Source organism: Mus musculus, chromosome 2 (genome assembly GCF_000001635.26).
Source record: "Mus musculus strain C57BL/6J chromosome 2, GRCm38.p6 C57BL/6J".
In the NCBI taxonomy this organism is placed as follows: domain Eukaryota; kingdom Metazoa; phylum Chordata; class Mammalia; order Rodentia; family Muridae; genus Mus; species Mus musculus.
In genome coordinates this window covers 75,647,493-75,671,607 of record NC_000068.7, presented here as the reverse complement: position 1 = coordinate 75,671,607, position 24,115 = coordinate 75,647,493, and the positions used below count along the sequence as shown (strand labels likewise).

Below are 24,115 nucleotides of genomic sequence, written 5' to 3'. Positions count from 1 at the left end.
GAAGTCAGACTTGGGTGGTCTCTGAACCATTTTTTTTTATGTATATGACTATACACTGTAGCTGTACAGTTAGTTATGAACTTTCATCTGGTTGTTGGGAATTGACTTGAGGACTTCTTTGCTCCAGTAGACCCTGCTCGCTCTGGCCCTAAGATTTATTATTGTAAGTACACTGTAGCTGTCTTTAGATGCACCACAAAAGGGCGTCTGATCTCATTATGGGTGGTTGTGAGCCACCATGTGGTTGCTGGGATTTGAACTCAGGACCTTCGGAATAGTCGGTGCTCTTACCCACTGAGACATCTCACCAACCCAACATTTTTTTTCTTTATTTTTTTTTTTAAAGATAGGGTGTCACCATATAACCCTGGCTGGCCTCAAACTGACAAAGGCCTTATCTGCCCCTGTATTCTAACAGTTGGGATAAAAAGCATGTACCACAATCTCCAAAGAAATTTTTAAAAATTTATGTCTGGAGGGTGTTTTGTAAACATGCTTGGCTGCACTTGTGGCTTTCAAAGGCCAGAAGAGGGCACTGGATTCCAATGGGACTGTAAGTACAGAGAGTTGAGCTGCCCTGCCCCATGTGGGTGCTGGGAATCAAACCTAAGTACGCTGGGAAAGTAACATACCCATAGCCACTACGCCCAAAACCCAATTATTTTTAAGCTTGGCATCATCAAACAGTTAAGGAAACACAAAATAACCCTCAAAGTGTCCAAGTCCACGATTTAAGTTCAGAATCTAAACTTGATAGGCAAAGCTTAAATACTAAACAGAACCTAACACATTAAATGAGGGCCTAAGACAGCTGAAATTAATTCACAGCAGGCAACCTATCTGAAGCTTAAAGGATGTTTCCATAACTACACAGTGAAAGACAATACCTATTTAAAAGAAAATTACCTATAAGCTCTCCATCTCTATTTGAAGCCATTAAAGTTGCAAAGGGACAGAAGAGATGGTTCTCCCAATCTCTGGCTCCAGAGAATGAAGTCCTCTTCTACGTTCTAAGGACACCAGATAAGCACATTATGTGCACCTAGGCAAAACGCAACCCTTAGAAAAATATCATGGTCATAGCAAATGGGCATACTATAAACTATATCCATTTCTATCCTTTAATATTTTAAAGATCAAAATTGCCCTAGATGTAACTTGGTATCTGTTTAGTGACAATCTCTAGATCTAAATAATAGACATTTATCTTCTAGGTCCCGGAACTGTCCATTGAGGCTGCGTGGACCTGCAGCTAGTATATCCCTACCATTGTTTTCAAGGGGATAGCCAACAGCTGTCATTCTTTAGTAAGCCTGAACCTGCACCGACTTACTGATTTTGCTAAGGAAAATTAAGTCCATCAAAGGTTTTAACTTCGTTAGCCAACTTTGTTTACAGGGGAGGGACTGATCCCAGAATCTTGTGCACACTAGGCAAATGTCCCGGGGATAAACCCTCAGCACTCAAGGGTTGAAGATATTTTGGTGAAAACGCTCACTTTGGATTAGGCCTATTAAAAAGGTAAAATATGACTGCTCATTTCATACCAATATTCGAAGCATGCGTTAAAATCCTACCAGAAATCCTCACCTGGATCCAATTTACCAAATAACTTACTTGGGGTCACATGTGGCCAGGCACTTTCATAGACTTAGTACTTAAACCGAGAAAAATGAAATCTCAGGTATGAGAAGGCAGCCTCAATCTCAAAAGGTAAAAGGCCATTATCTCAGTATTACCAAGTGAGTACACTTTTTGGGTAAACCTCAGTAGAGAGACTAAGACAAACTTCAAAAACTTCTCCCCAGCCGGGCGGTGGTGGCGCACTCCTTTGATCCCAGCACTGGGAAGGCAAAGGCAGGCGAGTTTCTGAGTTCGAGCCCAGCCTGGTCTACAACCTGAGTTCCAGGACAGCTGGGGCTATACAGAGAAACCCTGTTTTGAAAATACAAAACAAAAAACCAACCTTCCTTTTTTACCTTTGAACTACCTTATAGGTGCCACTCATTTTACCCCTAGCCTTTTCACTTGCCCAATTCTCTTCCCACCAAGAAAATCTGTAACATAAGCCAATTATCCCATGTTTTTGTATAATGTGGCAGTACAGTAGTTTCTACTTCCTATTTAAGACTTCACTTTATTAAAATGTCTAACCACTTATAGGACCAAATCAAATATTGCAAAATGATAAAACCACACACACATTTCTAAAAATATTTTAATGAAAAGGTCATCTTTCTGTAACATTTCATTATGCTACAAATGAAAACAATTGAATTACAGACCACCTCTGCTGTCATAAAGATTAGAAGACATGTTAAGTTTAAAACTGAATACTCAGGCTACCAATCCTCACAGCACCTTGCACATCTGCATGCTTGCTACCATGCCAATTACTGAACTATTGTCAGGAGCGTTTCAAATTGTGACATTAACAGAACCCTTAAAAACCGAGCCCATTTCTCTGTAGTCCCCTACTAGATGGACTTTTTCTTACCATGTGTCCCCTAATTTATACACGAATGTGAACACACCTTTCAGACATGTAAACTGGGAGCAGCATCCCACAGGTCCAACAAAACCAGAGGCAGCCTCTTTTGTTTTATGCTTACCCTTCTACCATTGTAAAGTGTTTTTGCAGAAATGACAGTGGAACCATATTAGTAAAATAACTTTATTTCAGAAAGGAAATGGACTGTAAATGCCTCCTAAGCAAATGTATTTTCTCCAATCTGTTAACCACCATTGAACGATTGCTACCTCATTGGTAACTATGATTTCTGTGAACTTTGTCCTGACTTAAATGCCAAGCAAACTTGTTGATGCAGGGATGTTCCCTGTGTGGGAAACATTTTGCAGATTTGTCCCCTGAAAATGTTCTATTAAGAAGTAACCTGAATTAAGCAATTTTCAAATAAGCCCTTTCAGGGCAGCAGAAATAGCCCTTATGAACAACCAGCAACATTATGTGAATAGTAACCCAACTGTTCTTTGGATGTTTTTTTAAAAAGGAACTTGAGTTATCATACAGGCACCACCCTTTTAACTCCAGCACTTGGGAGACACAGAAGGCTGGTGGATTGAGTTCCAGGCTAGGACAACAGTGAGACCCTGTTTGTGATGGGTTAGGGGAGAAGACTAAACACTTGACTATCCCTACTGGTCCACACAAGAGTAAACTTACACGCTATAGAGCTTTAAGGAAGACAATTATTCTGACAACTGTGAAAGTTCCTAGTTCTTAGGGTGGGAACAGCTTATTAAAGTCATACATGAAAAACTTACTTTTGAAAAGCCAACATGACTTCCCCTTATTGAAGGATGACTTTACCTTAGAACATTGAGTTGTACACATGAAGAGGCACATCTAGCTTATGACAAACACCCATGGCTTTGCAGAATGTAACTGCCTATGTCTTAGAATTTGTTCAATGGGCACCAAAACAAAACTGAGCTTGAGGGGTGTCTCAACTGTGACATTGACTTGTGGGAAACCAACAGTGTCATCGGTTTTTACTGTGAGCTACAAACCTTACCCAGCCAGAAACCTTCGTATTTAAGGTGTGGGAAAGACATTCCTCGTTAGGCAGGTAGGGTTCTCATTCACCTGCAAATCAAAAAGATTACTCTTACCTTGCTTTACAAAAAAAGCACTCATTTAATTAGTGAAAAAATTCAAATTCAAGCCTTACCTAATGCTTATTGCCCTTCCTTGCAGGTCTAAATGCTAGACCTAGCGCCTGTGGCAACTAGCTCATTGATGTTCCAAAAGGCGAAGCTCCTTCCTGCTACTTTCTTCGACATTTCAGTTGCAATAAGCAGCTTTAACTAGCTTTTGGGAAGTTGCTCACTAGCATCATAGTATCTTATGCCTCCACTTCTCTGTTGTTGAAGCTCTTGCTGCTGCTGCCTTCTCATTCTTTATTTATGCTGACTTGTCCATACTCAAATGGCTGCTGAAGTCCTGTCTTAGTGGGTTTTCCTTTGATCCACCGTGCTTAAAAAGCACAACTTATGTCCTTTAAAGCTGGTTAAATCGCTCTCATGGCTTACTCTTCCACAGTTCACAAAAACTAACTCAGTACAACTTATAAACAGGTCACATACAGATTTTACCTGATTATAGGTTGTAAACACCAACTTACTGTAAATTTTTCACTATTATACATAAAAAGATGGTTAACAATACAATTGACCTCATTACATTAAAGGATACTGTCAAGGTTGTGTCCAGCAATTTCACAAACAAAACCAGAAAATGTCAGCCTCCCCCCCATCCCTTCAATCTTTATTATATGAATAAAAGGACTTGAGACAATTTAGCTCAATTTTAATGTTTCCTAAGCATTTTGACCAGGTACCCAGGTTTAAGCTATGAACATTGACAGTGTCCATTCATATAACCACACTTTTAGTTATGAAGGATGTAGCCAGTTTCTAACATGAGCCTATTTTCTACACTGCTTATGCACATATGCCCATTAACAAATGGAATGTTCTGTTACATTTATTGGTGTGAGTGTTTTCTGGAAAAACTGCAGTAATTGTGAAGACCAAAGTTCCATGCTAGCACTGCATGCATCCAAATATTAATAATGCACAGAGGCACAGAAGTAGAGCAACAAGAGAGCAAATTGAAATACTAGCACGCCCCATTCCCCCTTTTATTGCTTGTTTAGCTTATACTTTAAAAACCAAGTAAAAATCTGATTTCAACGGTCAACTGCCAAAGGAAGTAACAGCAGGGCACATACTCAGGATTTGAATGAAATTGTTCAGCACTAGCTGGCGCAACAGTAGACAATTTTTATATATGACCTTTTATCTGAAACTCCTCTCAAACAGGGTCTCCAAACAAATTGTCACACCCGACGTTTTAAAATGAGAGATATATATATATATACACAAAGAATAACCATGTGTTCTTCTTTGGGGATTTAAGACATTCCGAATTTGAGTTCAGATATTTGGGGCTGTGAGGTGCTTGCACTGAGCAACCGTGTGTGCTACATCTTCTGCTGCTTTGTTTGGACAACACCTTACTATCATTTTGTTTCATCATCTAGCAAAATGGATAAACAGGAAAGCATGCCAGCCAGTCAGGGGTTTCAATGAGTGACTTTTATTCCTTTGCTCTGAAAAGCTGTGTGTGTGGGACACTTAACCAAGGAAAATGACTAGACCAATGGGCCTTGAGACCTTTATAAGCAAAAGCAAACCAGGTACCCACCAGTTTGCTCAGACCCAGCAGACTTTGTGGGTCTGTATGGGAAAGTAATGTTAAACTGGGAGATGACATACATCTACCAGCCTTGGTGAGTAAAGAGCAGTATGAACACTTTGTACCCCGAACTATTGGCAGCAGTTTCAACGGGATCAAGGTAAATGTGGAATGGAGATGTTCTTAACATGGCTAGGACTCAATAAATCTAATACACTAAAATCATGATTACACTTTGAAAGAAAATGCACAAAAACCAAACAGCAACTTTTGAGATCTTTTTCATTTGAAGGTAATCTTAATGCTATTAAATTCACAAATATGCTATTTTTTTATTTCCCAATTCTAATTATCTAAAACACACATTGCAAACATACAAATATCTATTCTCTCCACATGTCAGCGCCCATTCATCATTGTTTTGGAAATGGGGAGAATAGATTCCCCTTAAATTGCAAGTCAGTAGGTGTTTCTTTACAGTTAACTTTAGCAAAATTCATACAAAATAGTAATTAACAATGATCTTCTTCACGTGTTAACTCACAAGGAAACACCTTCGAAACTGCATTTTGTTAAAGTTTCTGTACTAAAATGTAGAAAAACTGAACTACACAAATATTGAAAAGTTAAAAATTCCTTAATTTTTTATTCCTGGTACCACTACCACAATTTACAGGGCAATATACCTGATGTAATGAAAAGAAAAAGAAAAAGACAAAGCTACAACAGATAAAAGACCTCAGGAATGTACATCTAATTGACACTACATTGCATTAATCAATAGCTGCACTTTTTGCAAACTGTGGCTATGACAGTCCTGAACAAGAAGGGTTTCCTGTTTAAGCTGCAGTAACTTTTCTGACTATGGATCATCGTTCCTTCTGTGGCAGATTTTTACAGTTCCTCTAATGCATTTGGGACGACTGTCTCAAAGTAACCTGCAGCTTTCCTGACAACTCCTCGCTCTCTCTCCTGCTAAGAACTGTAGCCTGTTGAATAATATAGGATAAAAAAATTATTACACTCAGTGAACAGTTCCATATATTCTTTTTTATCATTATTTTTAAAAATATAAAGATACCTACCGTTTCTGTTTTATTTTAAAACCTTCTGCTACCATATCCACCACTTCCACCTCCAGATCCATAGCCACCTGGAAATAACACATAACAGTTCTGAATATACGGAATATGTTAACCAAGATGGCTCTGAAAATTTTTGATTAAAAAGACTTACCACCATAGGGACTGCCTGAGCTTCTTCCACCAAAACTGCCCCCCTTCATGGGTCCATAATTTGATTGTTGCTGTCCACTATAATTTCCAAAGTCATTATAGTTTCCACCACCACCATAGTTACCTGAAATGACAAAGATCTTATTTGTAGTTTCTAAAATAATACCACTGTAACTATTCGGACCATCATGGCAGCAAGTATTATACGTATTTTCATGCAAGCATCAATTGCAATTTTAGGTACTAAACTCCATTTATCAGAAGCCTAAGTGATCTAATAAACAGGTAAAGAGGGACCAGTAAGTGGAATCTGTCTACTTCTAAGACGCTTATCAAATTTTAGCATACATAAAAAACACCCACTTTTCTATTCCTGCCACATCATTTAGACCAGTATTTGCTGTGATTTTGATGCAACTTTTAAAGCAGTAACGGAAGGTATGTTAATGTCAGTCACTCACATCAATTAGGTTCAAGTTTCTCCTGTAAATTACATGCAATAATTGTGTACAGTCCACCGTACAGTTAGTATATAAGCAGTATTTATCAATAGATAATAATACAGTAATATCCAATGTATTCCAAAAGCTGATTTGGCATTGCATTCACCAAGAATTAAGGAAATCTCAGCAATAAGCCAAAATTTAAAACTTCTCTTTTAATTTACTAAACTAGTAAATGTACGTTTCACTATGCTAAATAAACAGTAAAGCTTGCCAATTTGCAGTATCTACAGACACTGCAAAACAATTTTTAAAAATCAAATGCCTAGCATGCTAAATCCAGTCCCAACACTCGGGAGGTGGGTCCAAGAAAGAACAAAGCCAGAGGCCAATGTAGCCCGAGGCTTGCTGGGCTAAATAAAATAAGGTCCTATATTTGAGTTGACGAAAATGTTCTGGGACTAGTGATGAGCATTATAAAATACTGTGAATATTCTTAAAAGTATTGAATTGGGAGCTGGAGAGATGGGCTGAGTGGTTAAGGGTCCTGACTTCAATTCCCAGCACCCACACGGTGGCTCACAATCACGTACAATTGATCTGATGCCCTCTTCTGGTGTGTCTGGACAGCTGCAGTCATAAACTTTTAAACCTTTTACTCAAATAATCTTTTAAAAAACAAAAAACCATTGAGTTGTACAATAGAAACCTTCACTTTTCTTCTCTAATATCCAGACTAACCTGGAATTCAAAGGACCCCCCCCCTTGCACACTCACCTTCAAATGTGAAATTTATGTAGTGCTATATTCCCACAAGTTAAAAATAATGACTAGTTAGGGTTAAGTTGTAAATTTCACATGGATAAGCTGTGTTACAGTAGAGCTGTAACAGTTAACTTTATTTCAGCTTATCTTTTAAAGCAGTTCCACATACTGCAAGGAATTTTAATTTAAACGCTGGTTTGCATTTAATCCAGACATCTATGTAACTTACCTCCACCAAAATTTCCTCCTTCATTGTAACCATCATAGCCTCCTCCTCCACCACCATATCCACCACCCTGGTTTCCATATCCTGGTCCACCACCTCCATAACCTCCTCTACTGCTGTAACCAGGACCACCACCATAGTTGCCACCTGCAAAGAAAACCACATAGAAAGTTGTTCAGGGGGACCAAATAATTCTAACTTTTTATTATATACTGTAAGTGGCAAGACCTAGTTTCACACTCTAGAATCTAGTCACAGAGCACAAAGTAATCTTGACGGTTAAAAAAATCTTAATATTAGCATCCTCCTTTCTTTTGTTTTTCGAGACAGTTTCTCTGTATAGCCCTGGCTGTCCTGGAACTCACTCTGTAGACCAGGCTGGCCTCGAACTCAGAAATCCACCTGCCTCTGCCTCCTGAGTGCTGGGATTAAAGGCGCGCGCCACCACACCTGGCCCTCTTTCCTTTAAAGTCAGTTTTCAATTTTACTTTGGAAAATTTTAGTTCTATTTCTGGTACAATAAATCCTACTCTACTAAGCCAAGGACAACTAACTAATATTTGACTTCCATCTTTGGAAAGAGGCTTCCTAGTCTGTGGTACTAGTTAGAAAAGTATTTCACCTATTCAAAGTTTTGGAATTAGAAGGTGTGACATTTTTAATGTGGTTGTTAAAACCAAAACATGTCGCCTACCACATGTGTTGTATGTCCTACCACCTAGCATTTGAGGCCTTGTGATTCCCAGCAATGCAGAAATTAAAAATAACCAAGTTCAACATTTTAAGACTCACCATCACCTCCAAATCCATTATATCCACCATCACCACCTCCATAACTACCTCTGCTGCCACCACCTCCACCACCATAGCCACCTAAGGAAATGCAAGATTTGAATTAAAATTTCACTTTCAACTTACTAGTAAATTTGATAGATCAGCACATATAATGAGAACACCTTACCTCTTCCACCAAAGTTTCCTCCACGACCAAAGTTTCCTCCACCACCTCCAAAGTTTCCTCCACGACCCATAAAGTTGCCAGATCCACCTCCACGACCTGTAACAAGAATTGGAGTGAAAAGTTCACATCTTTCCCACAACTGTTCATGCCCACTGTTTATGTGTATCTGAGCCTACTCACCTCTCTGTGATCCAGCAGACTGCATCTCTTGTTTAGAAAGGGCCTTTTTCACTTCACAATTATGCCCATTAATAGTGTGGTATTTCTGAACTATATTTTTTTAAGTCAAAAACAAAAGAAAAGTTATTTTTTGTTTGGAAAACCATGTTAAAGTGAACCCTTTATCACCATGCAATTAATTAAAATATTATTAAGATGGTAGACTGAGAAGAGAATGAGTCAATATTTTAGAAATGTTTCCTGATCTAGATCAATAGTTCTCAGCCTATAGGTTGAGTCACAGACATCCTGCTTATCAGATATACATGGATTTATAACAGTAGCAAAATTAGTTATGAAGTAGCAATGAAAATTTTATGGTTGGGGTTCACAACATGAGTATCTGTATTAAGAGTCACAGCATAAGGAAGGTTGAGAACCACTGACTTAGATGATTTATGAAAACGAAACTCAAATAAATTGTTACTTACCAACAATTTTATCAACTGTGTCATGATCATCAAAAGTTACAAAAGCAAATCCTCTCTTTTTCCCACTCTGCCTGTCTTCCATAACCTCTATGGTTTCAATCTTGCCATACTTTTCAAAGTAGTCTCTCAGGTTATATTCTTCCGTATCCTCTTTAATACCACCAACAAAAATTTTCTTCACCGTTAAATGGGCACCAGGCTTTACAGAATCCTACAAATAAAATAATTATAAGTCAAAAAAACCAAACTGAAACATATCCAAGTATTATACAACATGTTATTAAAATACCTCTCTAGAAACAGCTCTCTTCGGTTCCACCACACGCCCATCAACCTTGTGTGGCCGAGCACACATTGCAGCATCCACCTCTTCAACACAAGAGTAGGTCACAAAACCAAAGCCTCTGGAACGTTTTGTTTGGGGATCTCTCATTACCTACAAATAAATAGTTCAAAGTATTAAATAGTGCTATAGGTTCCCATCCCTTTCTTAGACCATTTTTACCCCAAGAACTCACCACACAGTCTGTAAGTGTGCCCCATTTCTCAAAATGTTCTCTTAAGCTATCATCTGTGGTTTCAAAGCTCAGACCACCAATAAATAGCTTCCTCAGCTGCTCTGGTTCCTTTGGATCATGGCCCTGAGGAAAAAAGATCAATATAGTTATTTCTTGGATAAAATGAAGTTCTGTCTCAAATCTGTAACATCAATATTCCATCCATTTAAAAAACCTGCTCCACGCTGGGCATGATAGTACACACCAGTTAATTTCAGCGTTTGGGAGACAGCTGGCCTGGATTATGTCAGTTCTTCTAGGCCAGTATGAGGTACATAGGGAGTAGGTTGTCTTAAAAACAAAAATATCCCACTAAAATGGTATCTGGGGTCACATTAAACTGAACCCCCAAACAGTCCCAGATTTTTTAAACTTTAAGCTACAACTAAAAAGTCTAGAGTATTTCAGATGTTTCTAACAAATCATTCACTAGAAAAATAAACCCCAAAGACTGCCCGTGCCATCTCCACTGTCCTCAGTCTGCAACACCAACAAACCTGTAATTTTAAAACATGATCTATGAAATGCAACTTAGAAGCTTACAACGGGAAATTAAGAGAAATTCACATTTCCAGCTAATAACATTTCAGTTATTAAAAGACATTCCCAAGCAAATTAGGCATATCCCACAAAACACAGCCAAGACTTAACCCCGTGATACCTTGTGGGGGTTAAAAGGGTGGGTGAGGGTTTTGAGGCTGGCTCTCAAGGAAAGGCAGGCTAAGCTAGCCTTGAACTTGAGGCAGTCCTACCTTAGCCTTTCAAATACTAGGGTAACAGGTGTGCACGCACCATTCACACCTGGTTCCACTACTTAGCTTTCTGTAATCAATTTACCTTGGTTATACCCACTTACATCATATAGTTTCAAGTTATTTCGAATGCGATCCTTACATTCACAAGCGTGTAATTTGGATTTACAAGGTATAGCATATACCGCCTGACCAGAGGAATTAGAAACAAAACCGTAACTGAGAGACTTAGAAAATATCTAGCCTGTGGTTTTCTTTTTGAAGATTTTACTTTCGAGTGAACCGCTTTTAATGAACGCATTAAGACAATTCAACACAAGCCCTTAAAGGGGGCTCACTTTCTTCCATCTTCTGGAAATATTAGTTAGAACATTCAATATGCAGACAGCCACATACCAGAAACCCAACTACCCAAATTCACGTAAAACCCCTTTATTCAAGCCTCGCATAAATGAATTTGACAATACACAAAAAGCATCTCTATACACACAAAATTCTCGTAATCGTGGTATTTTCTAGTGTGGTCGCAGTTCTCTAAAACCAAAATCCAGGAAAACCAAAATCCGGGCCAATCCGAAGTATGAGAAATTAGATCAATAAAAATATTAAGCTCCAAGTAAACACATCTACACTCAAACCCCCGAAATGGTTAAGACTTCAACCACAGGACGCTGTAAATACTCTCATTCCAAATACTTGAGCACAAGCAGCGGGTTAGGAAGCACCTTAAAGCAGCAAGCTTTTCAGTAATGTATCCCCAAATGAGCGCTGAGAAAATCCGGCCCGAGTATTGCGCGGATTGTCATCACCCAGAAGGCCCGCCAAGGCCTAGATCCACGTCGGGAGCACCCCAGCGGAAAGCACCGCGCCCGGAGCCTGGAGGCCATCTGCGGCAGAAACGCCGGGCCGCCTCCCGCCGTCCCCTCCAATCCCCGCGCACTCCTTCTTGGCGGCGTAGCCAGGCGGCGGCCATTGCGGGCCACTGCGCCATTTCGTAACGCGGCGGCGGCGGATCAATGTCAATGCGGCCGCCGCCCGCCTGCTCGCTCGCCCGGATGTGCTCCTCCCCTCCCCCACCGCCTCCTCCCAACCGCTCCCGCGGAGGCCCGCCATGCCGCCCGCGGCCTCGCTAAGTCAGGCCGCGCAGCCCGAGGGCATCCTCGCCCGGCTGCCGAGCCACTCCCCGGCCCCGCCGCGTCTTCGAGGGCTGCCGGTGCGGCCGACCGAGAGGACCAGGCCGACGGAGGGCCCGGAGGAGGCCACCCGGCCCGCTCCCCTCCCCCTCCCACCGCCCTCAGCGCAAAGCGCGGGACGATCGTCCCGGTCTCCCCGGCCTCCCCACTCCCATCGAGCCAAAGCCCCCCCATGCCGGCAACTACCCAGCAACCCCCCGCTCTCCCCCTAATACCTCCTCCCCCCGGCGGCGGCGGCGACGGCCGGAGTCAGGCTGGGGGCGACCGGGCGGCGGTTTTACCTCCATTTTGAGACCGGACTCGCCTCTTCCAACTCGAGTTCAATATGGGACCGAGAGGAAGAGGCGGGGCCAGTCACCACGTGATGTGCTATCCGCGCGCCGCCCGCCCACTGGGGGCGGAGTCATGAGAAAGCGGAGCGCGACTGGTCCACCGCGTTGGCGGGCCGAGGGTGGAGAGCGGGGATTGGGCCGCCGGCGGGAGCGCGCGCGCCTCGCCAACTTCCAACGCAGCGCCGCCTTCGCCGCGGTTCGCGCCCGGCAGCGACGCTTACGTCAGCGGCAGCTCGACCAATGGCGAGAGCCCACGTCGGGAGAAAGCCGCGTGACCGCGCGTCAGCTTAGAGAAAGGCCTTTCCCTTTCTTCTGGCCCCTCTCGCCCCTCCCCCGCGCGCCTGCGGGTCTCCATTTCCGAGTTCACCTCCATTCCAGAGCCAAATGGAAAGTCACGCTTTTCTGACTTGAGACTTAAGGTTGTAAGAAAGCCAGTTGACCATCTTCGCCTCCCTCGCGGCTTTCTAAATGTCGAGAGCCCAGGTTTGGAAAAATGTGACTGCGCCGCCTTCCTGGGAGACCCACACTGCAAGTCGCAGTCGGGGCACGTCTCACGGACCGCAAAACGCGGCTGAGTTACTGCGGTTTTCACCTTAGCAGCTTGCACATTTACAAATTAAGACAGTCTGGGAGGAAGAAGCAGAGCCACTTGGGTATAGAATTGAGAGAATGGAACGATTTCCAACGTTTCCAAAAGGCTTCTGGCCATATAGGCCCTCTACCTGTTGGCTAGAGATTTGTTTCTTATTTAAAGTGGTCATCAGTTTCGAGTTTTAGTGTGCAGTATATGAACGAAATAAGTCGAATCGTTTATTTGCTTAGCAAAGGGATTTGGAACGATTTGGGTTTTTAATCAAATAAAAGCAAACATAGGATTAGGTAGTCTCGAAACACCCACTGTAACGAAGAATGATACCCCGGATTCTAATAGTATGTAAACGCAAACACTGTTTTTATTCTGTAGAAGTCCAGCATGCTGGGGTCTCCCGTTACCAAGATAGAGCCTGAAGTGAGCCCGCAGGACCAATTTAAAGCACCTTAGTGGAATCCTGGGGTAGGTGGGCTTTGTCTTACTCTGTCTCTAGGTATTCCAGAACCATACTAGGGTATGGTGCCTGGAAACTGGCTGAGGAATCTGGGGTGGGGGGTGGTAGGCTGTGTCTTATGCTATCTCGAAGGACATTCCATTACTGGGGCGTGGGGGCTGGCTGGGAACTGCTGACCCATTGTCCTTGTTTCAGGCCAGGTGGTGGGGCAGTTTCTAATTAGCTGCCTGAAGCCTGGGTTTTTAGACCTCGTCTCCTTAGCTGCTAATTTGAAGCCTGTCGTGGACTTAGCCTAGCCTTCTCACAATAACAACTGTAAATTAAAAGTCTACAGATTTGCTAGTCGTGGTATGTGTCACCTCTAGGCTACTCTGAAGGCAGAGGCCCATGCCTCTCTAGCTGGCTATGTGGAGTTTCAGGGAGCCAGTGCTATAGAGTGAGACCCTGTCTCAAAAGAAAAAAAAAATCTGCAGATCTCATTTAAATAAAGTTATTGAGGGTAAGAAAAAAAGCACAATTGACAAGCCTTCTTTTCCTGCAACAAATTGCATATTTTAACATTCTGCATAGCAAACTCCTTTGCAATTTATCTGTCTCTCCCAGTGAAAGATGAGAAATGGATTCAGATGGTGGCACACACCTTTAATCCCAGCAGTCAGACATGAGACCTAGGCCTGGATCCTCATCTCTGCAAACTGGGCAGGTGACACAGCTCCTAATCCCTCAAACCCACAGCATTTAGGGATTGGAGGTGGGAGATTGAAAAAACTCAGAGCAGCCAAGTGTGGTGTCTCAGGACTTTAATCACAGCAACCAGGAGGCAGATGCAGAAGGATCTCTGGGGGTACCAGGCCAGCCTGACCTACATCTAGCTCTAGGATACAGAGACCCTGTCTCAAAAGGGCTCAAGGACATTCACAGCTACAAAGTGGGGTATGAGGCCTCCCTGGGCTACATGATACCCTGATTCTAGTTTGCTTTATGTTGCTGGGTAATAAACGCCATGACCAAAACCAACTCAAAAGGGGAAAATGTTATACTTCCAGGTCATGGTTGTCATTGAAGGAAATGAGGGCAGGAAGTGAAGCAGAAACGATAACCAATCTTTGGCTGGTTTGTTCTCTGGCCCATGCTCAGATACCGATCTTTTTTGATCCTTGGTTTTTCAAGATGGTTTTTGAGAGACCAAATTTTGGGGTTTAGATTCCATCTTAGAAAACCTGACCTAGCTGGGCACTGGTGGCGCACGCCTTTAATCTCAGCACTTGGGAGGCAGAGGCAGAGGCAGGTAGATTTCTGAGTTCAAGGCCAGACTGGTTCACAGAGTGAGTTCCAGGACAGCCAGGGTTATACAGAGAAACCCTGTCTCAAACAAACAAACAAACAAACAAAACCTGACCTAAGTTTAAACTCAAGTAAACTAACAGGCCAGTACCTAGTTCCAGTTCCCAGGCTACCCCCAAACAAGACCTGCCTCTCCAGGTTATTCCCCAATAAGTCTACACCTCCAGGTTACAAGCCCTCCCCTGCCTAATAACCACCAATTAAAAAGAAAACAGAAGCCGGGCGTGGTGGTGCACGCCTTTAATCCCAGCACTCCGGAGGCAGAGGCAGGCGGATTTCTGAGTTCGAGGCCAGCCTGGTCTACAAAGTGAGTGCCAGGACAGCCAGGGCTACACAGAGAAACCCTGTCTCAAAAAAAAAAAAAAAAAAACAAAAAAAAACAAAAAGAAAACAGAAGTTAAGTTTATGGTTTGGCTCCTAGCACCAGCCAGTTTTGCTAAAGGCCACAGTATCAGCCCAATTAGATGCTTGCCAGGCTAGAAACAGTCACTGCTCGCTTGCCATTTTCTATATAAAACCTTCCCTTAATGAGTGTTGGGGGCTTTTCTTCACCAGAACTGTCCTGTGGGTCTGCAGTGTGTTAAGCCCCAAGCTTGAGTTTGTGAATAAAGACTCTGGTGGGATTGCATTGGATCTGCACCTGATTGGTCTTTCGGGGTTCTTGAATACTTCCTTGGTGCTACATTTTGGTGCACAGGCCTTGAGGTTCCTCATGGCTTTTAGGACTATGGATCTAGAGAGTGATGTTGGCAAATCCAGTCTAGGTCTGTCTATAAATGTGTTTGTAGTGCTATGATAAACTTCCTGTTTCTTTCCTGTCTGTACGTTAAAAATGGTTTCACACAGTGTGGTCTATGCGGTTCTTTGTTCGTAAATTCTGAGTGGAGCCACATCTGTAAATCTGTTCTGGAAAAGAGGCCTTGAATTTGTATCTGTGTCCAAGATGCAGTTAAGGTAGATTTATCAGGGGGTCATGGCCAAGCAGGGCCAGGAGAAGTCGAGAGACCCAATTGGGGTGGGTGTAGGCTCGGAGAGCCAAGGGCGCCACACCAGTTTTATTACTTTTGTCTCTTCCTGACAAGGAGGAAAGGATAAGTTTCTTTTCTTGTGTGTGACAAACGCCTTCTAGTTGTTTCTCGTTTCTGCCTGATAGGAAAGGTCAGATTTGTGGGGTTTTGTTAAGGGATGAGGTTTTCATTTTTTGTTTTGTTTTGTTTTGCTTGTTTGTTCATTTGTTTGTTTTTTTTAATGAGTGCCACTGTCTGGTTGTTTCTCATTTCTGCCTGATAGAAAAGGCAGACTTTGTGTTTTTGTGTGTTATACTTGGGTTCCTCCTTACCAGGTGACTTTGATGGACATAATAGCATTCTGAGTTAACAGGAAGGACAGTATTTTTCTCCTTTATTTATTTATTCACTTTACATTCTGATCAAAGCTCCTCCTCATCTCCCAGTCTCCCCCACATAGTCCTCCCCCCACGTCTCCCCTTCTCTGAGAAGGGGGACACCCCCACTGGGTACCAACTCACCCTGGCACATCAAGTCTCTGCTGGACTAGGCACATCTTCTCCCACTGAGGCCCAACAAAAACAGCTCTGCTCTGGATGAGCTACCATGCCCAGCTATTTTTCTGCCTTTTCTTCTTTTTTTCCTAAAAGTACCTTCAGTTCTAGAGACCAATATGTCCTAGACATAAATAGCGCTGCTCCAGCTCTTGATTCTATAAACACACACTCAGGCCTTGTCAAACTTTGTCTTCTGTCAATCCTTGTAGCCCTAACTTTGAAATGAGGGTATGTAGAGTATAGAGCCAGGAGATAGGGGTGCTAGGGTGGGATGCATGGCCTATAGACTTTATATAAGGTTCTTTCAACTTCTTTCATTTCACAAGGTACAGAAAAAAAAATTTTTTTTTGAGTCAGGCTCTCATTATGCAGCACTGACTTGTTGAAATTCATTATGTAGATCAAATAGGCCTAGAGCTCCGAAAGCTCTATCTCCCAGTGCTTCTAGAGTGCTGAGATTATGGGTATGTGCCACCAAGCCTAACCTAGAAAATAATTAACAACAAAAGTAGTTTAAGATAGGATTGTATGCAGCCCAATCTGTCTTGAACTCACTGTGTAACTGAGGGTGACCCTGAACCTTACAAAATCTTTTTTTTTTTTAAAGCAAACTAAAGTAAGCAGCAAAAGACTTGGAGCCATCTAAATGATGGCTGATTTAAATTTTCCATAACATTTTCTTTATATAATTGTGATTAAAAAAATAAGATGCAAATTATTAGGGAAGCTATTACCCATGGAATTTGCATAAAACTTTCAAATAAAAATTCCCATTTTTTTTTTTAATGATCACTTTGAACTTGATCCTGTGACTATATTTTAGTATTGAGTTTTATGGTTGAAATGGCTTTATGCAGTTTTTGATTCAGACTTTTTAATGATGAATTCCTCATATTCTGAATACTCATTATCGCTGAGGGACTGTGATCACATAAGTGGGTAATAAAATATTTAAAACCATTTTACATAGCCATTCAAATTTACAATTATAATTCTATCGAAAGAATCAAACAACTCTTCCTTTTATTGACAAATGTAATGTCATTTCATATGATATTGCAAATGGATTTTAAACCATGTAGGAATTTTATATTAATATTTCTGCATTGAGCCATACATAGTATCAGCACATCTGTAATCCTAGTATTTGTGAGGCAAAGATAGGGAAATCACTCCTGGCTACACAGTAAATTGAAGGCCAGCCTGGGCTACCTGAGACCCTACCCCCAAAATTTTAACTTAAATTTGTATCAGAACTCTAGCTTTCAGAATTTATTTGCACTGACAATAAACAATTTAAATGCCATTACAATGTGGCTGTAGGTCAGTGGTAGAGTGCTTGTCTACTATCTGCAAGCACCAAAAAAAAAAAAAAAAAAAAAAAAAATGGTTAAAAGGCATTGGCTACTACAAAGGAATAGAAACTGCCATTATGTAGTCTGACAAACACTCAGCATTTCATGGAGTCGAGCTCATCAGAAGCTTTATCCATCCAGCTGTGCTGCCTTACAGACAGCCCCAGCCCTGAGTACATAAATCCTAGGAACCTGGTTTACAAAACAGAGACAGGTAGATCTCTGGGGAGTCTGTGGCCAGCCTAGCCTACATAAGCAGGACCTAGGCTTGCCCAGACTCTGTATTAAGACTTTGTCTCAAACAATAAATAAAGTGAAAAACCTTTTGAAATATTTAAAATTTTCAGAAGAATCAAACCTTTTAAAAAGCAATGAGAGTATTTTGTGACTGGAATGGGGGTCCCCTAGTTTTGAAGAAGAGAAAATAGAAGCTAGCAAGGGAAGTGTGTACTCAGAGTCATCATTCCCTGGGCTTTGCATGGAGGTGGGCTTTGCATCTTGTCATGGGGCTTCCAAATCCATACAGCCCTTAAAATTCTAGCAGATAGGTCACATGAATGGAAGAAACAGGGCCTGGCTCTCAGTTGATAGAACACTTGCCTCCCAGGCTCAAAGCCCTGAGTCATCTCCAGGACTATATAAAACCAGGTGTGGTGCTTGTGATATCACCTGAAGAGGTGGATACAGGAGGGTCAGAAGTTCAAAGTTATTCTCCTTACATGGCTAGTTCTGGGCCAACCTGGGATGTAGGAGACCCTTGTCCTATAAAACTAAACCAGGCCAGGCAGTGGTGGCACATCCCTTTAACCCCAGGACCTGGGAGGCAGAGGCAGGCAGATTTCTGAGTTCGAGGCCAGCCTGGTCTACAAAGTGAATTCCAGGACAGCCAGAGCTACACAGAGAAATCCTGTCTTGAAACCTCCTCAACCCCCCAAAAACAAAACAAAACAAAAAACCTAAACCAGAGACAAAAATCTAACGTGGTTATTAAAATTTTTCTCATTCTTGACATTTGATTATTTTAATAAATGTCTATGAAATTGAGCATGTTACTTACTCCCTAGGGATCTTGGGTTTTTCCGTTTGTTTTGTTGTGCTCATTCCTTGAGCCCCAAAAGACCACCAAGGAGTCGATTCCAATCCAATTGCACTAGGGTCTTTATTCGAGTTCGAGCTGGAGCCTTATTGTCATCACTGAAACAGCAGGATGGGAGGGGGAAGCCCCGAGCCCAGTTTCAAGCAAGCATTTATAGAGGCAAGCAAACAAGCCAGGGGCCTTCCAGCTTGGCACACATCTGATTAGGGGCTGTTATGGAATTTGTTGCTCATTAAAGCATGAACAGGGACAGAGCCAGGACGTAAAGAGAGAGAGCTACATGGTGGGACACACTGGCAGGGAAGTTGGCGTAAGTTTACCTGTCTAACTGAAGGACTGCCACAGCAAAGAGACCAACAGCCTTACACTCTACAGATTTCTCCATGTCTTTATTAGTAAACCTCAAGTAGGCCTCCTTAACCCCCACAATACAAACCAACCCAAAACCACTCCCCACACACAAAATATGTCTTGAAATCCTTAATGTAAATTCTGTGACAAACAGACAAACACGTCAGTCAGTCTTGGACATATTTTTATGACCACATACCTTTCATGAGTGAAAGGAACTGTTTAGCACAGCGATGGAAAGGACAGCAAGCAGGCTATTTCTAGGTGCCAAGAATATCACATTCTTTCCGAGACATTTTTTAATGTGATCGTAGAGTGAAGGAGAATGACATTAAGGTATTCCTAACTGTGTGGAACAAAGACTGTTTCTAAAAACCGTTAAAAGGCCAAATTTCTATATATAGTGAAATGTATTTTGAAAATATAACTAAAATTAAATCTTTTTCTTGTCCTTTCGAGAACTTGATTGTCTGGGGTTGAGTGGTTCTCAGTGCAGCTAAAGCAGCCATCTTCCCTTCCTGGCTGTCAACCAGTTCCAGCATTAGACTCTGTACTGTTTCCTGTGTTGTGAGTTTGAATTATCTAAGCAACAAAGATAACAATGTAGGAACACTGTGGTTTCTTATTTCCAATTCTATTTAAAAGGTGGAGGTGACCCTACCCCTAGTTAAAAGTGTTTATGTACATTGCCTAAATTAATCATCTTGTTGGTCATTGGTAGGTTTATTATTTCCTTGGAAGATAGAAAGTTATTGTGAGTTAGAGAGGCTAAATAATTGTTTATAATCATATAGCTAATAAAAGATTAAGAGCGAATTTGAGGTCAAGTTAGAATCTGAGAGAGCAGGAGATGAACTGGTTCACTCAGTAAGCAACTCCTGAGGTCTTGACCCTGCCACACTGGAACGCTCTAGAGACATCCCTGGGCCTTTGTGCAGGAGAACAGTGATGGCCACCAAGCAGAAGCTTCTCTTTTCCTAAATGACAGCCCAAACTGACCCAATAGACTTGCAGAAAATACCATTAAGAAACGTAAGTTTCTAGGTATGGTGCTACCCATCTGTAGTAGTAAGGAGGTAATAGCTAGAGTCTAAGGCCAGGCTGGAATACATGGTGAGGTCTTAAGTCCAGAAAAAAAGGTAAGGTATAATATTGAATTCCTCTTTTACTTTTTGTTCACTTTAATTTTTTGAAAAGATTTTTAAAATTTTAATTTGTTTTTATTTTATTGCATCTGTTTAGGTGTTTGCCCACATTGCATGTGCCATGTCCATGCCTGGTGCCTACAGAAGCCAGAAGGGGGCATTGGATCTCCTGGAACTGGAGTTACAGTTGTGAGCCACCATGTGTGTGCTGGGAATCAAACCTGGGTTCCCTGGAAGAGCAGCCAGTACTCTTAGATGTTGAACCATCTCTCCAAGCCCTTTTTATCTTTTTAAGCTATAGCGTGTGTGTGTGTGTGTGTGTGTGTGTAATGTGCATATAGGAGTGCCTGAATACATACCACAGTGGGGGTGGGGGGTGAGAGGACAGCTTGGTAGAGTCAGTTCTCTCCTTTTAGTTTTATTCCTGGATTCCAGGAATAGAACTCAGGCCCTTATGCTTACATAGCAAGCTCTTTTATCTCATCTATCTTGCTGGCCCTGGATTACTACTTCTTTATTTTTTAAATTTATTTATTTTATTTGTATGACTAGCTATCTTCAGACACACCATAGAAGAGGGCATCAGGTCTCATTACAGATGCTTGTGAGCCACCATGTGGTTGCTGGGAATTGAACTCAGGACCTCTGAAAGAGCAGTCGGTGCTCTTAACCTCTGAGCCATCTCTCCAGTCTGGATTACTTCTCTTACTAGCAGTTTGGCAGGAGAGTTTTCAGTGTGCAGTTGCTATAGTTTAACAGGCACAACAATGCTGCCACTTCCCCATCTGGAGGCCTCAAGTACTGGTGTTCTTAAGCCTTTCCCTCTGGTCTTCCTGTTTATAGGTTGTAGTGACAATTTTGGGATTTTGTTTTCTTTAAAAAAAAATCACATAAATATTATACTAATATGTTTTCATTCTTAATCCCAGGTATGGGATGTAGGCCTGCTTCAGGTATTCACAGCGCCTGACTATGTTTGCTTCCTGCTCCAGCAGGCGCATGCATGATTTTACCAGCTATAGATACTTTCTGAAATTGGAATTCTGGGGAGTTTTCAGAGGGTATATAAATGTTAATGCCCTGAGAAGCATGGTTGGTGGTTGGTTGGTGTGGGTTGCTGTTGGTTACAGTTTGTTAAGTAGTCATGTGCGAAGAAGAAACAAGGAGATGAAGAAATTAGCTATCCTGACATTGAAGATCAAACTTTCCCTAAGGAGCTTGTCCCCAATCAGCAGGAACTAGTCTAACAATAATGTCACCCCTTTTCCACCTCATACTTTATTCAGGGATCTCTTTCCTTTCCTCTCTATCGTTTTTTTTTCTTTCTTATCTAGAGTTAGGAGGCTGAAAAGGTGGAAGAAAAGGGGTGAAAAAGGGCGGAAGAACAAAGAACCTACAATGTAGCATAAAAGAGCTACAAGTGCTGCCCAGACATGGGGCTAGGCAGAGTGGGAAATTTGATTTCAAGTGCGGTAGAGAAAAAGGTAGGAGAAGATGCCAGCAAAAAATGTACTGAGGCTTCTACTATTGGGATATTTTCTGCTTTGCACCCACAAGGGATTTTCTGTATTTGTTGTTTGTTTGTTTCAAAAAAGTTTGAAAGACTGGCTGAGTTGTGAACAAAGCTATATCAGACCTGATGCAAGGCAGATGTTGATAGAGATCTTGGCATATAAAAATTTGTATATCAGTGTAAAAACCATCAAAGTCAAGAGCAGTACCTATGGACACGTATATAAGGGATATGGCCGATACTGGTTCTAACATGAACCATACTAATATCATAGGTCCAGCTATAGCTAGAGGTCTGATATCAAAATATCCAGTGCTTCAATTGTAGGAAATACGGTCTTTGCAAAGAGACTATGACCAAGCTGCTAAGATCTCAGACCTCAAAATGCTTGGTGCTTTAATTGTGGAAAATTTGGTCATTTGCAACAAAATTGTGAACAAGGCATCTCTAAGGCCAATGGGTTTTCTAAATATAAAACAGAAAGAAGGCTTAGGCTTCCAGGGGTGTGCAGGTGATGTGGCAGGGTTGCCATTAGACCAATAAGGATAGGTCTGAGAGAGATATCTAAGGCAATTTCTTACCATCAGGAAACAGCATTGGGGGCCTAACTAGAGACCCCCACAGCAAAAAGTACAAGTTTTTGCCTCTTGTCAGCCAAGAAATAACAAGCAGAAAATCCTCAACTAAGTATCACAAGTCTAATGCATGCTACTGCAGACAGTGCTGCTCTAGACTTGGCTATAGATAAACATCTTACACTGTCCCCAAAAGTTCATTGTTATAAAATTACTACTGGGGTTTATGGTCCTTCACCCTCAGGGACAACAGGGATGATCCTGGGAAGGAGTGGGTTGACTTCCTAAGGATTCATTGTGTATTCAGGAATTACAGATGAAGATTTCAAAGGAGAAGTTAAATTCTGGCCTATGTACAAAGAGAGATGTGACTGAACCCAGGTGAGAGGGTTGCTCAGCTGCTATTGTTTCCCTACATCAAAGGCAAACCTTCTCCATGAGAAAGAACAGGAGTGTTTGCAAGTACTGGAAAATGTGTGTTTTGACAAACGGTAGTTAATCATCAGAGGCCAAAATTAAAATTGCAAGTAAATGGTGTAGAAATAGAAGGTTTGGTGGGTACAGGAACTGACATAACACATTTCACAAAAATCCTGGGATTCAAAATGGCCACTTCAAAAGTAAATGCACAGTTTCTAGATATTAGAAATTTATCTCAGATAAAACAAAATGTACAATGGCTTAAATGTGAGACTGAAAGGCCAAACATATTTGTTAAAGCCTACATGGCCATCAAACCCATAAATTTAGGGGAAAGGGATCTTTCTGAGTGGGTGCTCAGATTACCATCCCTGTAATCCCAGACACAGCCCATGGTGAAATAAGGGGTGAAATGGTAGATGTTCCTGGAAAAGGTATTGCTGTATGTCATGAAAACCAACCCTAGCCTGTGCCAATTGTCCCAACACAGGAAAGAACAGGGATTGAGTTTCCAAATTTATAAGGGGGGTCTATTGACAAAGTATCAACAGCCCTACCCTTAAAATGGTTGACTGATAACCCTGTGCAGGTACATCAGTGGCCTTTGACTAAGAAGAAAATTACAGGCACTTGAGTAACTTCAACATATAAATGAGTCTACCAGCCCATGGAATTTCCCTGTATTTTTTATTAAAAAAAATGTGGGCTGGTGAGATGGCTCAGTGGGTAAGAGTACCCGACTGCTCTTCCGAAGGTCAGGAGTTCAAATCCCAGCAACCACATGGTGGCTCACAACCATCCGTAACGAGATCTGACTCCCTCTTCTGGAGTGTCTGAGGACAGCTACAGTGTACTTACATATAATAAATAAATAAATAAATAAATATGAATTGGGAAAATGAAGGATGTTAATAGATTTAAGATCAGCGAAAAGAGTAATTTGACCAGCTGGGCGTGGTGGTGCACACCTTTAATCCCAGCACTCGGGAGGCAGAGGCAGGCAGATTTCTGAGACCAGCCTGGTCTACAAAGTGAGTTCCAGGACAGCCAGGGCTATACAGAGAAAACCTGTCTCAAAAAACAACAACAAAAAGTAATTTGATCAATGGGTCCATTACAGCCTGGAGTTCCTTTATCTTCTTTATTACCTAAGGCATGGTCTATGATAAGAATTGATGTTAAAAACTGCTTTTTTAAAAAAACTATTCTCAGCCGGGCGTGGTGGCGCACGCCTTTAATCCCAGCACTCGGGAGGCAGAGGCAGGTGGATATCTGAGTTCGAGGTCAGCCTGGTCTACAAAGTGAGTTCCAGGACAGCCAGGGCTATACAGAGAAACCCTGTCTCGAAAAACCAAAAAAAAAAAAAAAAAA

At 41.8% G+C, this 24,115-nt stretch overlaps 1 protein-coding gene and 1 long non-coding RNA gene across 7 annotated transcripts; one reads left to right on the top strand and one right to left on the bottom strand.

The window, feature by feature from the left end:
- Positions 1-2,200: 2,200 nt before the first annotated feature.
- On the bottom strand, positions 2,201-12,503 carry Hnrnpa3 (heterogeneous nuclear ribonucleoprotein A3). Of its 5 annotated transcripts, XR_866271.3 has the most exons (12): positions 12,219-12,503; positions 10,020-10,142; positions 9,791-9,937; positions 9,502-9,712; positions 9,032-9,121; positions 8,852-8,947; positions 8,683-8,763; positions 7,894-8,037; positions 6,458-6,580; positions 6,307-6,374; positions 3,693-6,210; positions 2,659-3,607 (listed from the first exon to the last, which is right to left on the bottom strand). XR_866271.3 is itself a non-coding variant. In NM_146130.3 (11 exons), exons 1-10 carry the CDS (start codon positions 12,288-12,290, stop codon positions 6,322-6,324), a joined length of 1,140 nt encoding a protein of 379 aa, NP_666242.2. In that variant the 5' UTR covers positions 12,291-12,349; the 3' UTR covers positions 2,201-6,210; positions 6,307-6,321. The 5 variants fall into 5 exon arrangements, 4 of the variants coding, with proteins under 4 accessions (NP_666242.2, NP_932758.1, NP_444493.1 ...); NM_146130.3 differs by having other exon boundaries at positions 2,201-6,210; positions 12,219-12,349; NM_198090.2 differs by lacking the exon at positions 3,693-6,210 and having other exon boundaries at positions 2,201-3,607; positions 12,219-12,349.
- Positions 12,504-12,670: 167 nt separating this feature from the next.
- Gm39859 (predicted gene, 39859) lies at positions 12,671-23,643 on the top strand. 2 transcript variants are annotated; one of them, NR_166143.1, is made up of 3 exons: positions 12,671-12,818; positions 13,300-13,389; positions 20,334-23,643. It is a non-coding gene; the product is annotated as a predicted gene, 39859 (long non-coding RNA). The 2 variants fall into 2 exon arrangements; NR_166130.1 differs by having other exon boundaries at positions 12,671-13,389.
- Positions 23,644-24,115: the final 472 nt, after the last annotated feature.

Coding starts and splice junctions, on each gene's coding strand:
- Hnrnpa3 (NM_146130.3), bottom strand. CDS start 12,290: ATGGAGGTAAAACCGCCGCCCGGTCGCCCCCAGCCTGACTCCGGCCGT. Junction 9,938..10,019: donor GCACACTTACAGACTGTGTG/GTGAGTTCTTGG, acceptor ATTTATTTGTAG/GTAATGAGAGATCCCCAAAC. Junction 9,122..9,501: donor CACAGTTGATAAAATTGTTG/GTAAGTAACAAT, acceptor AAAAAAATATAG/TTCAGAAATACCACACTATT.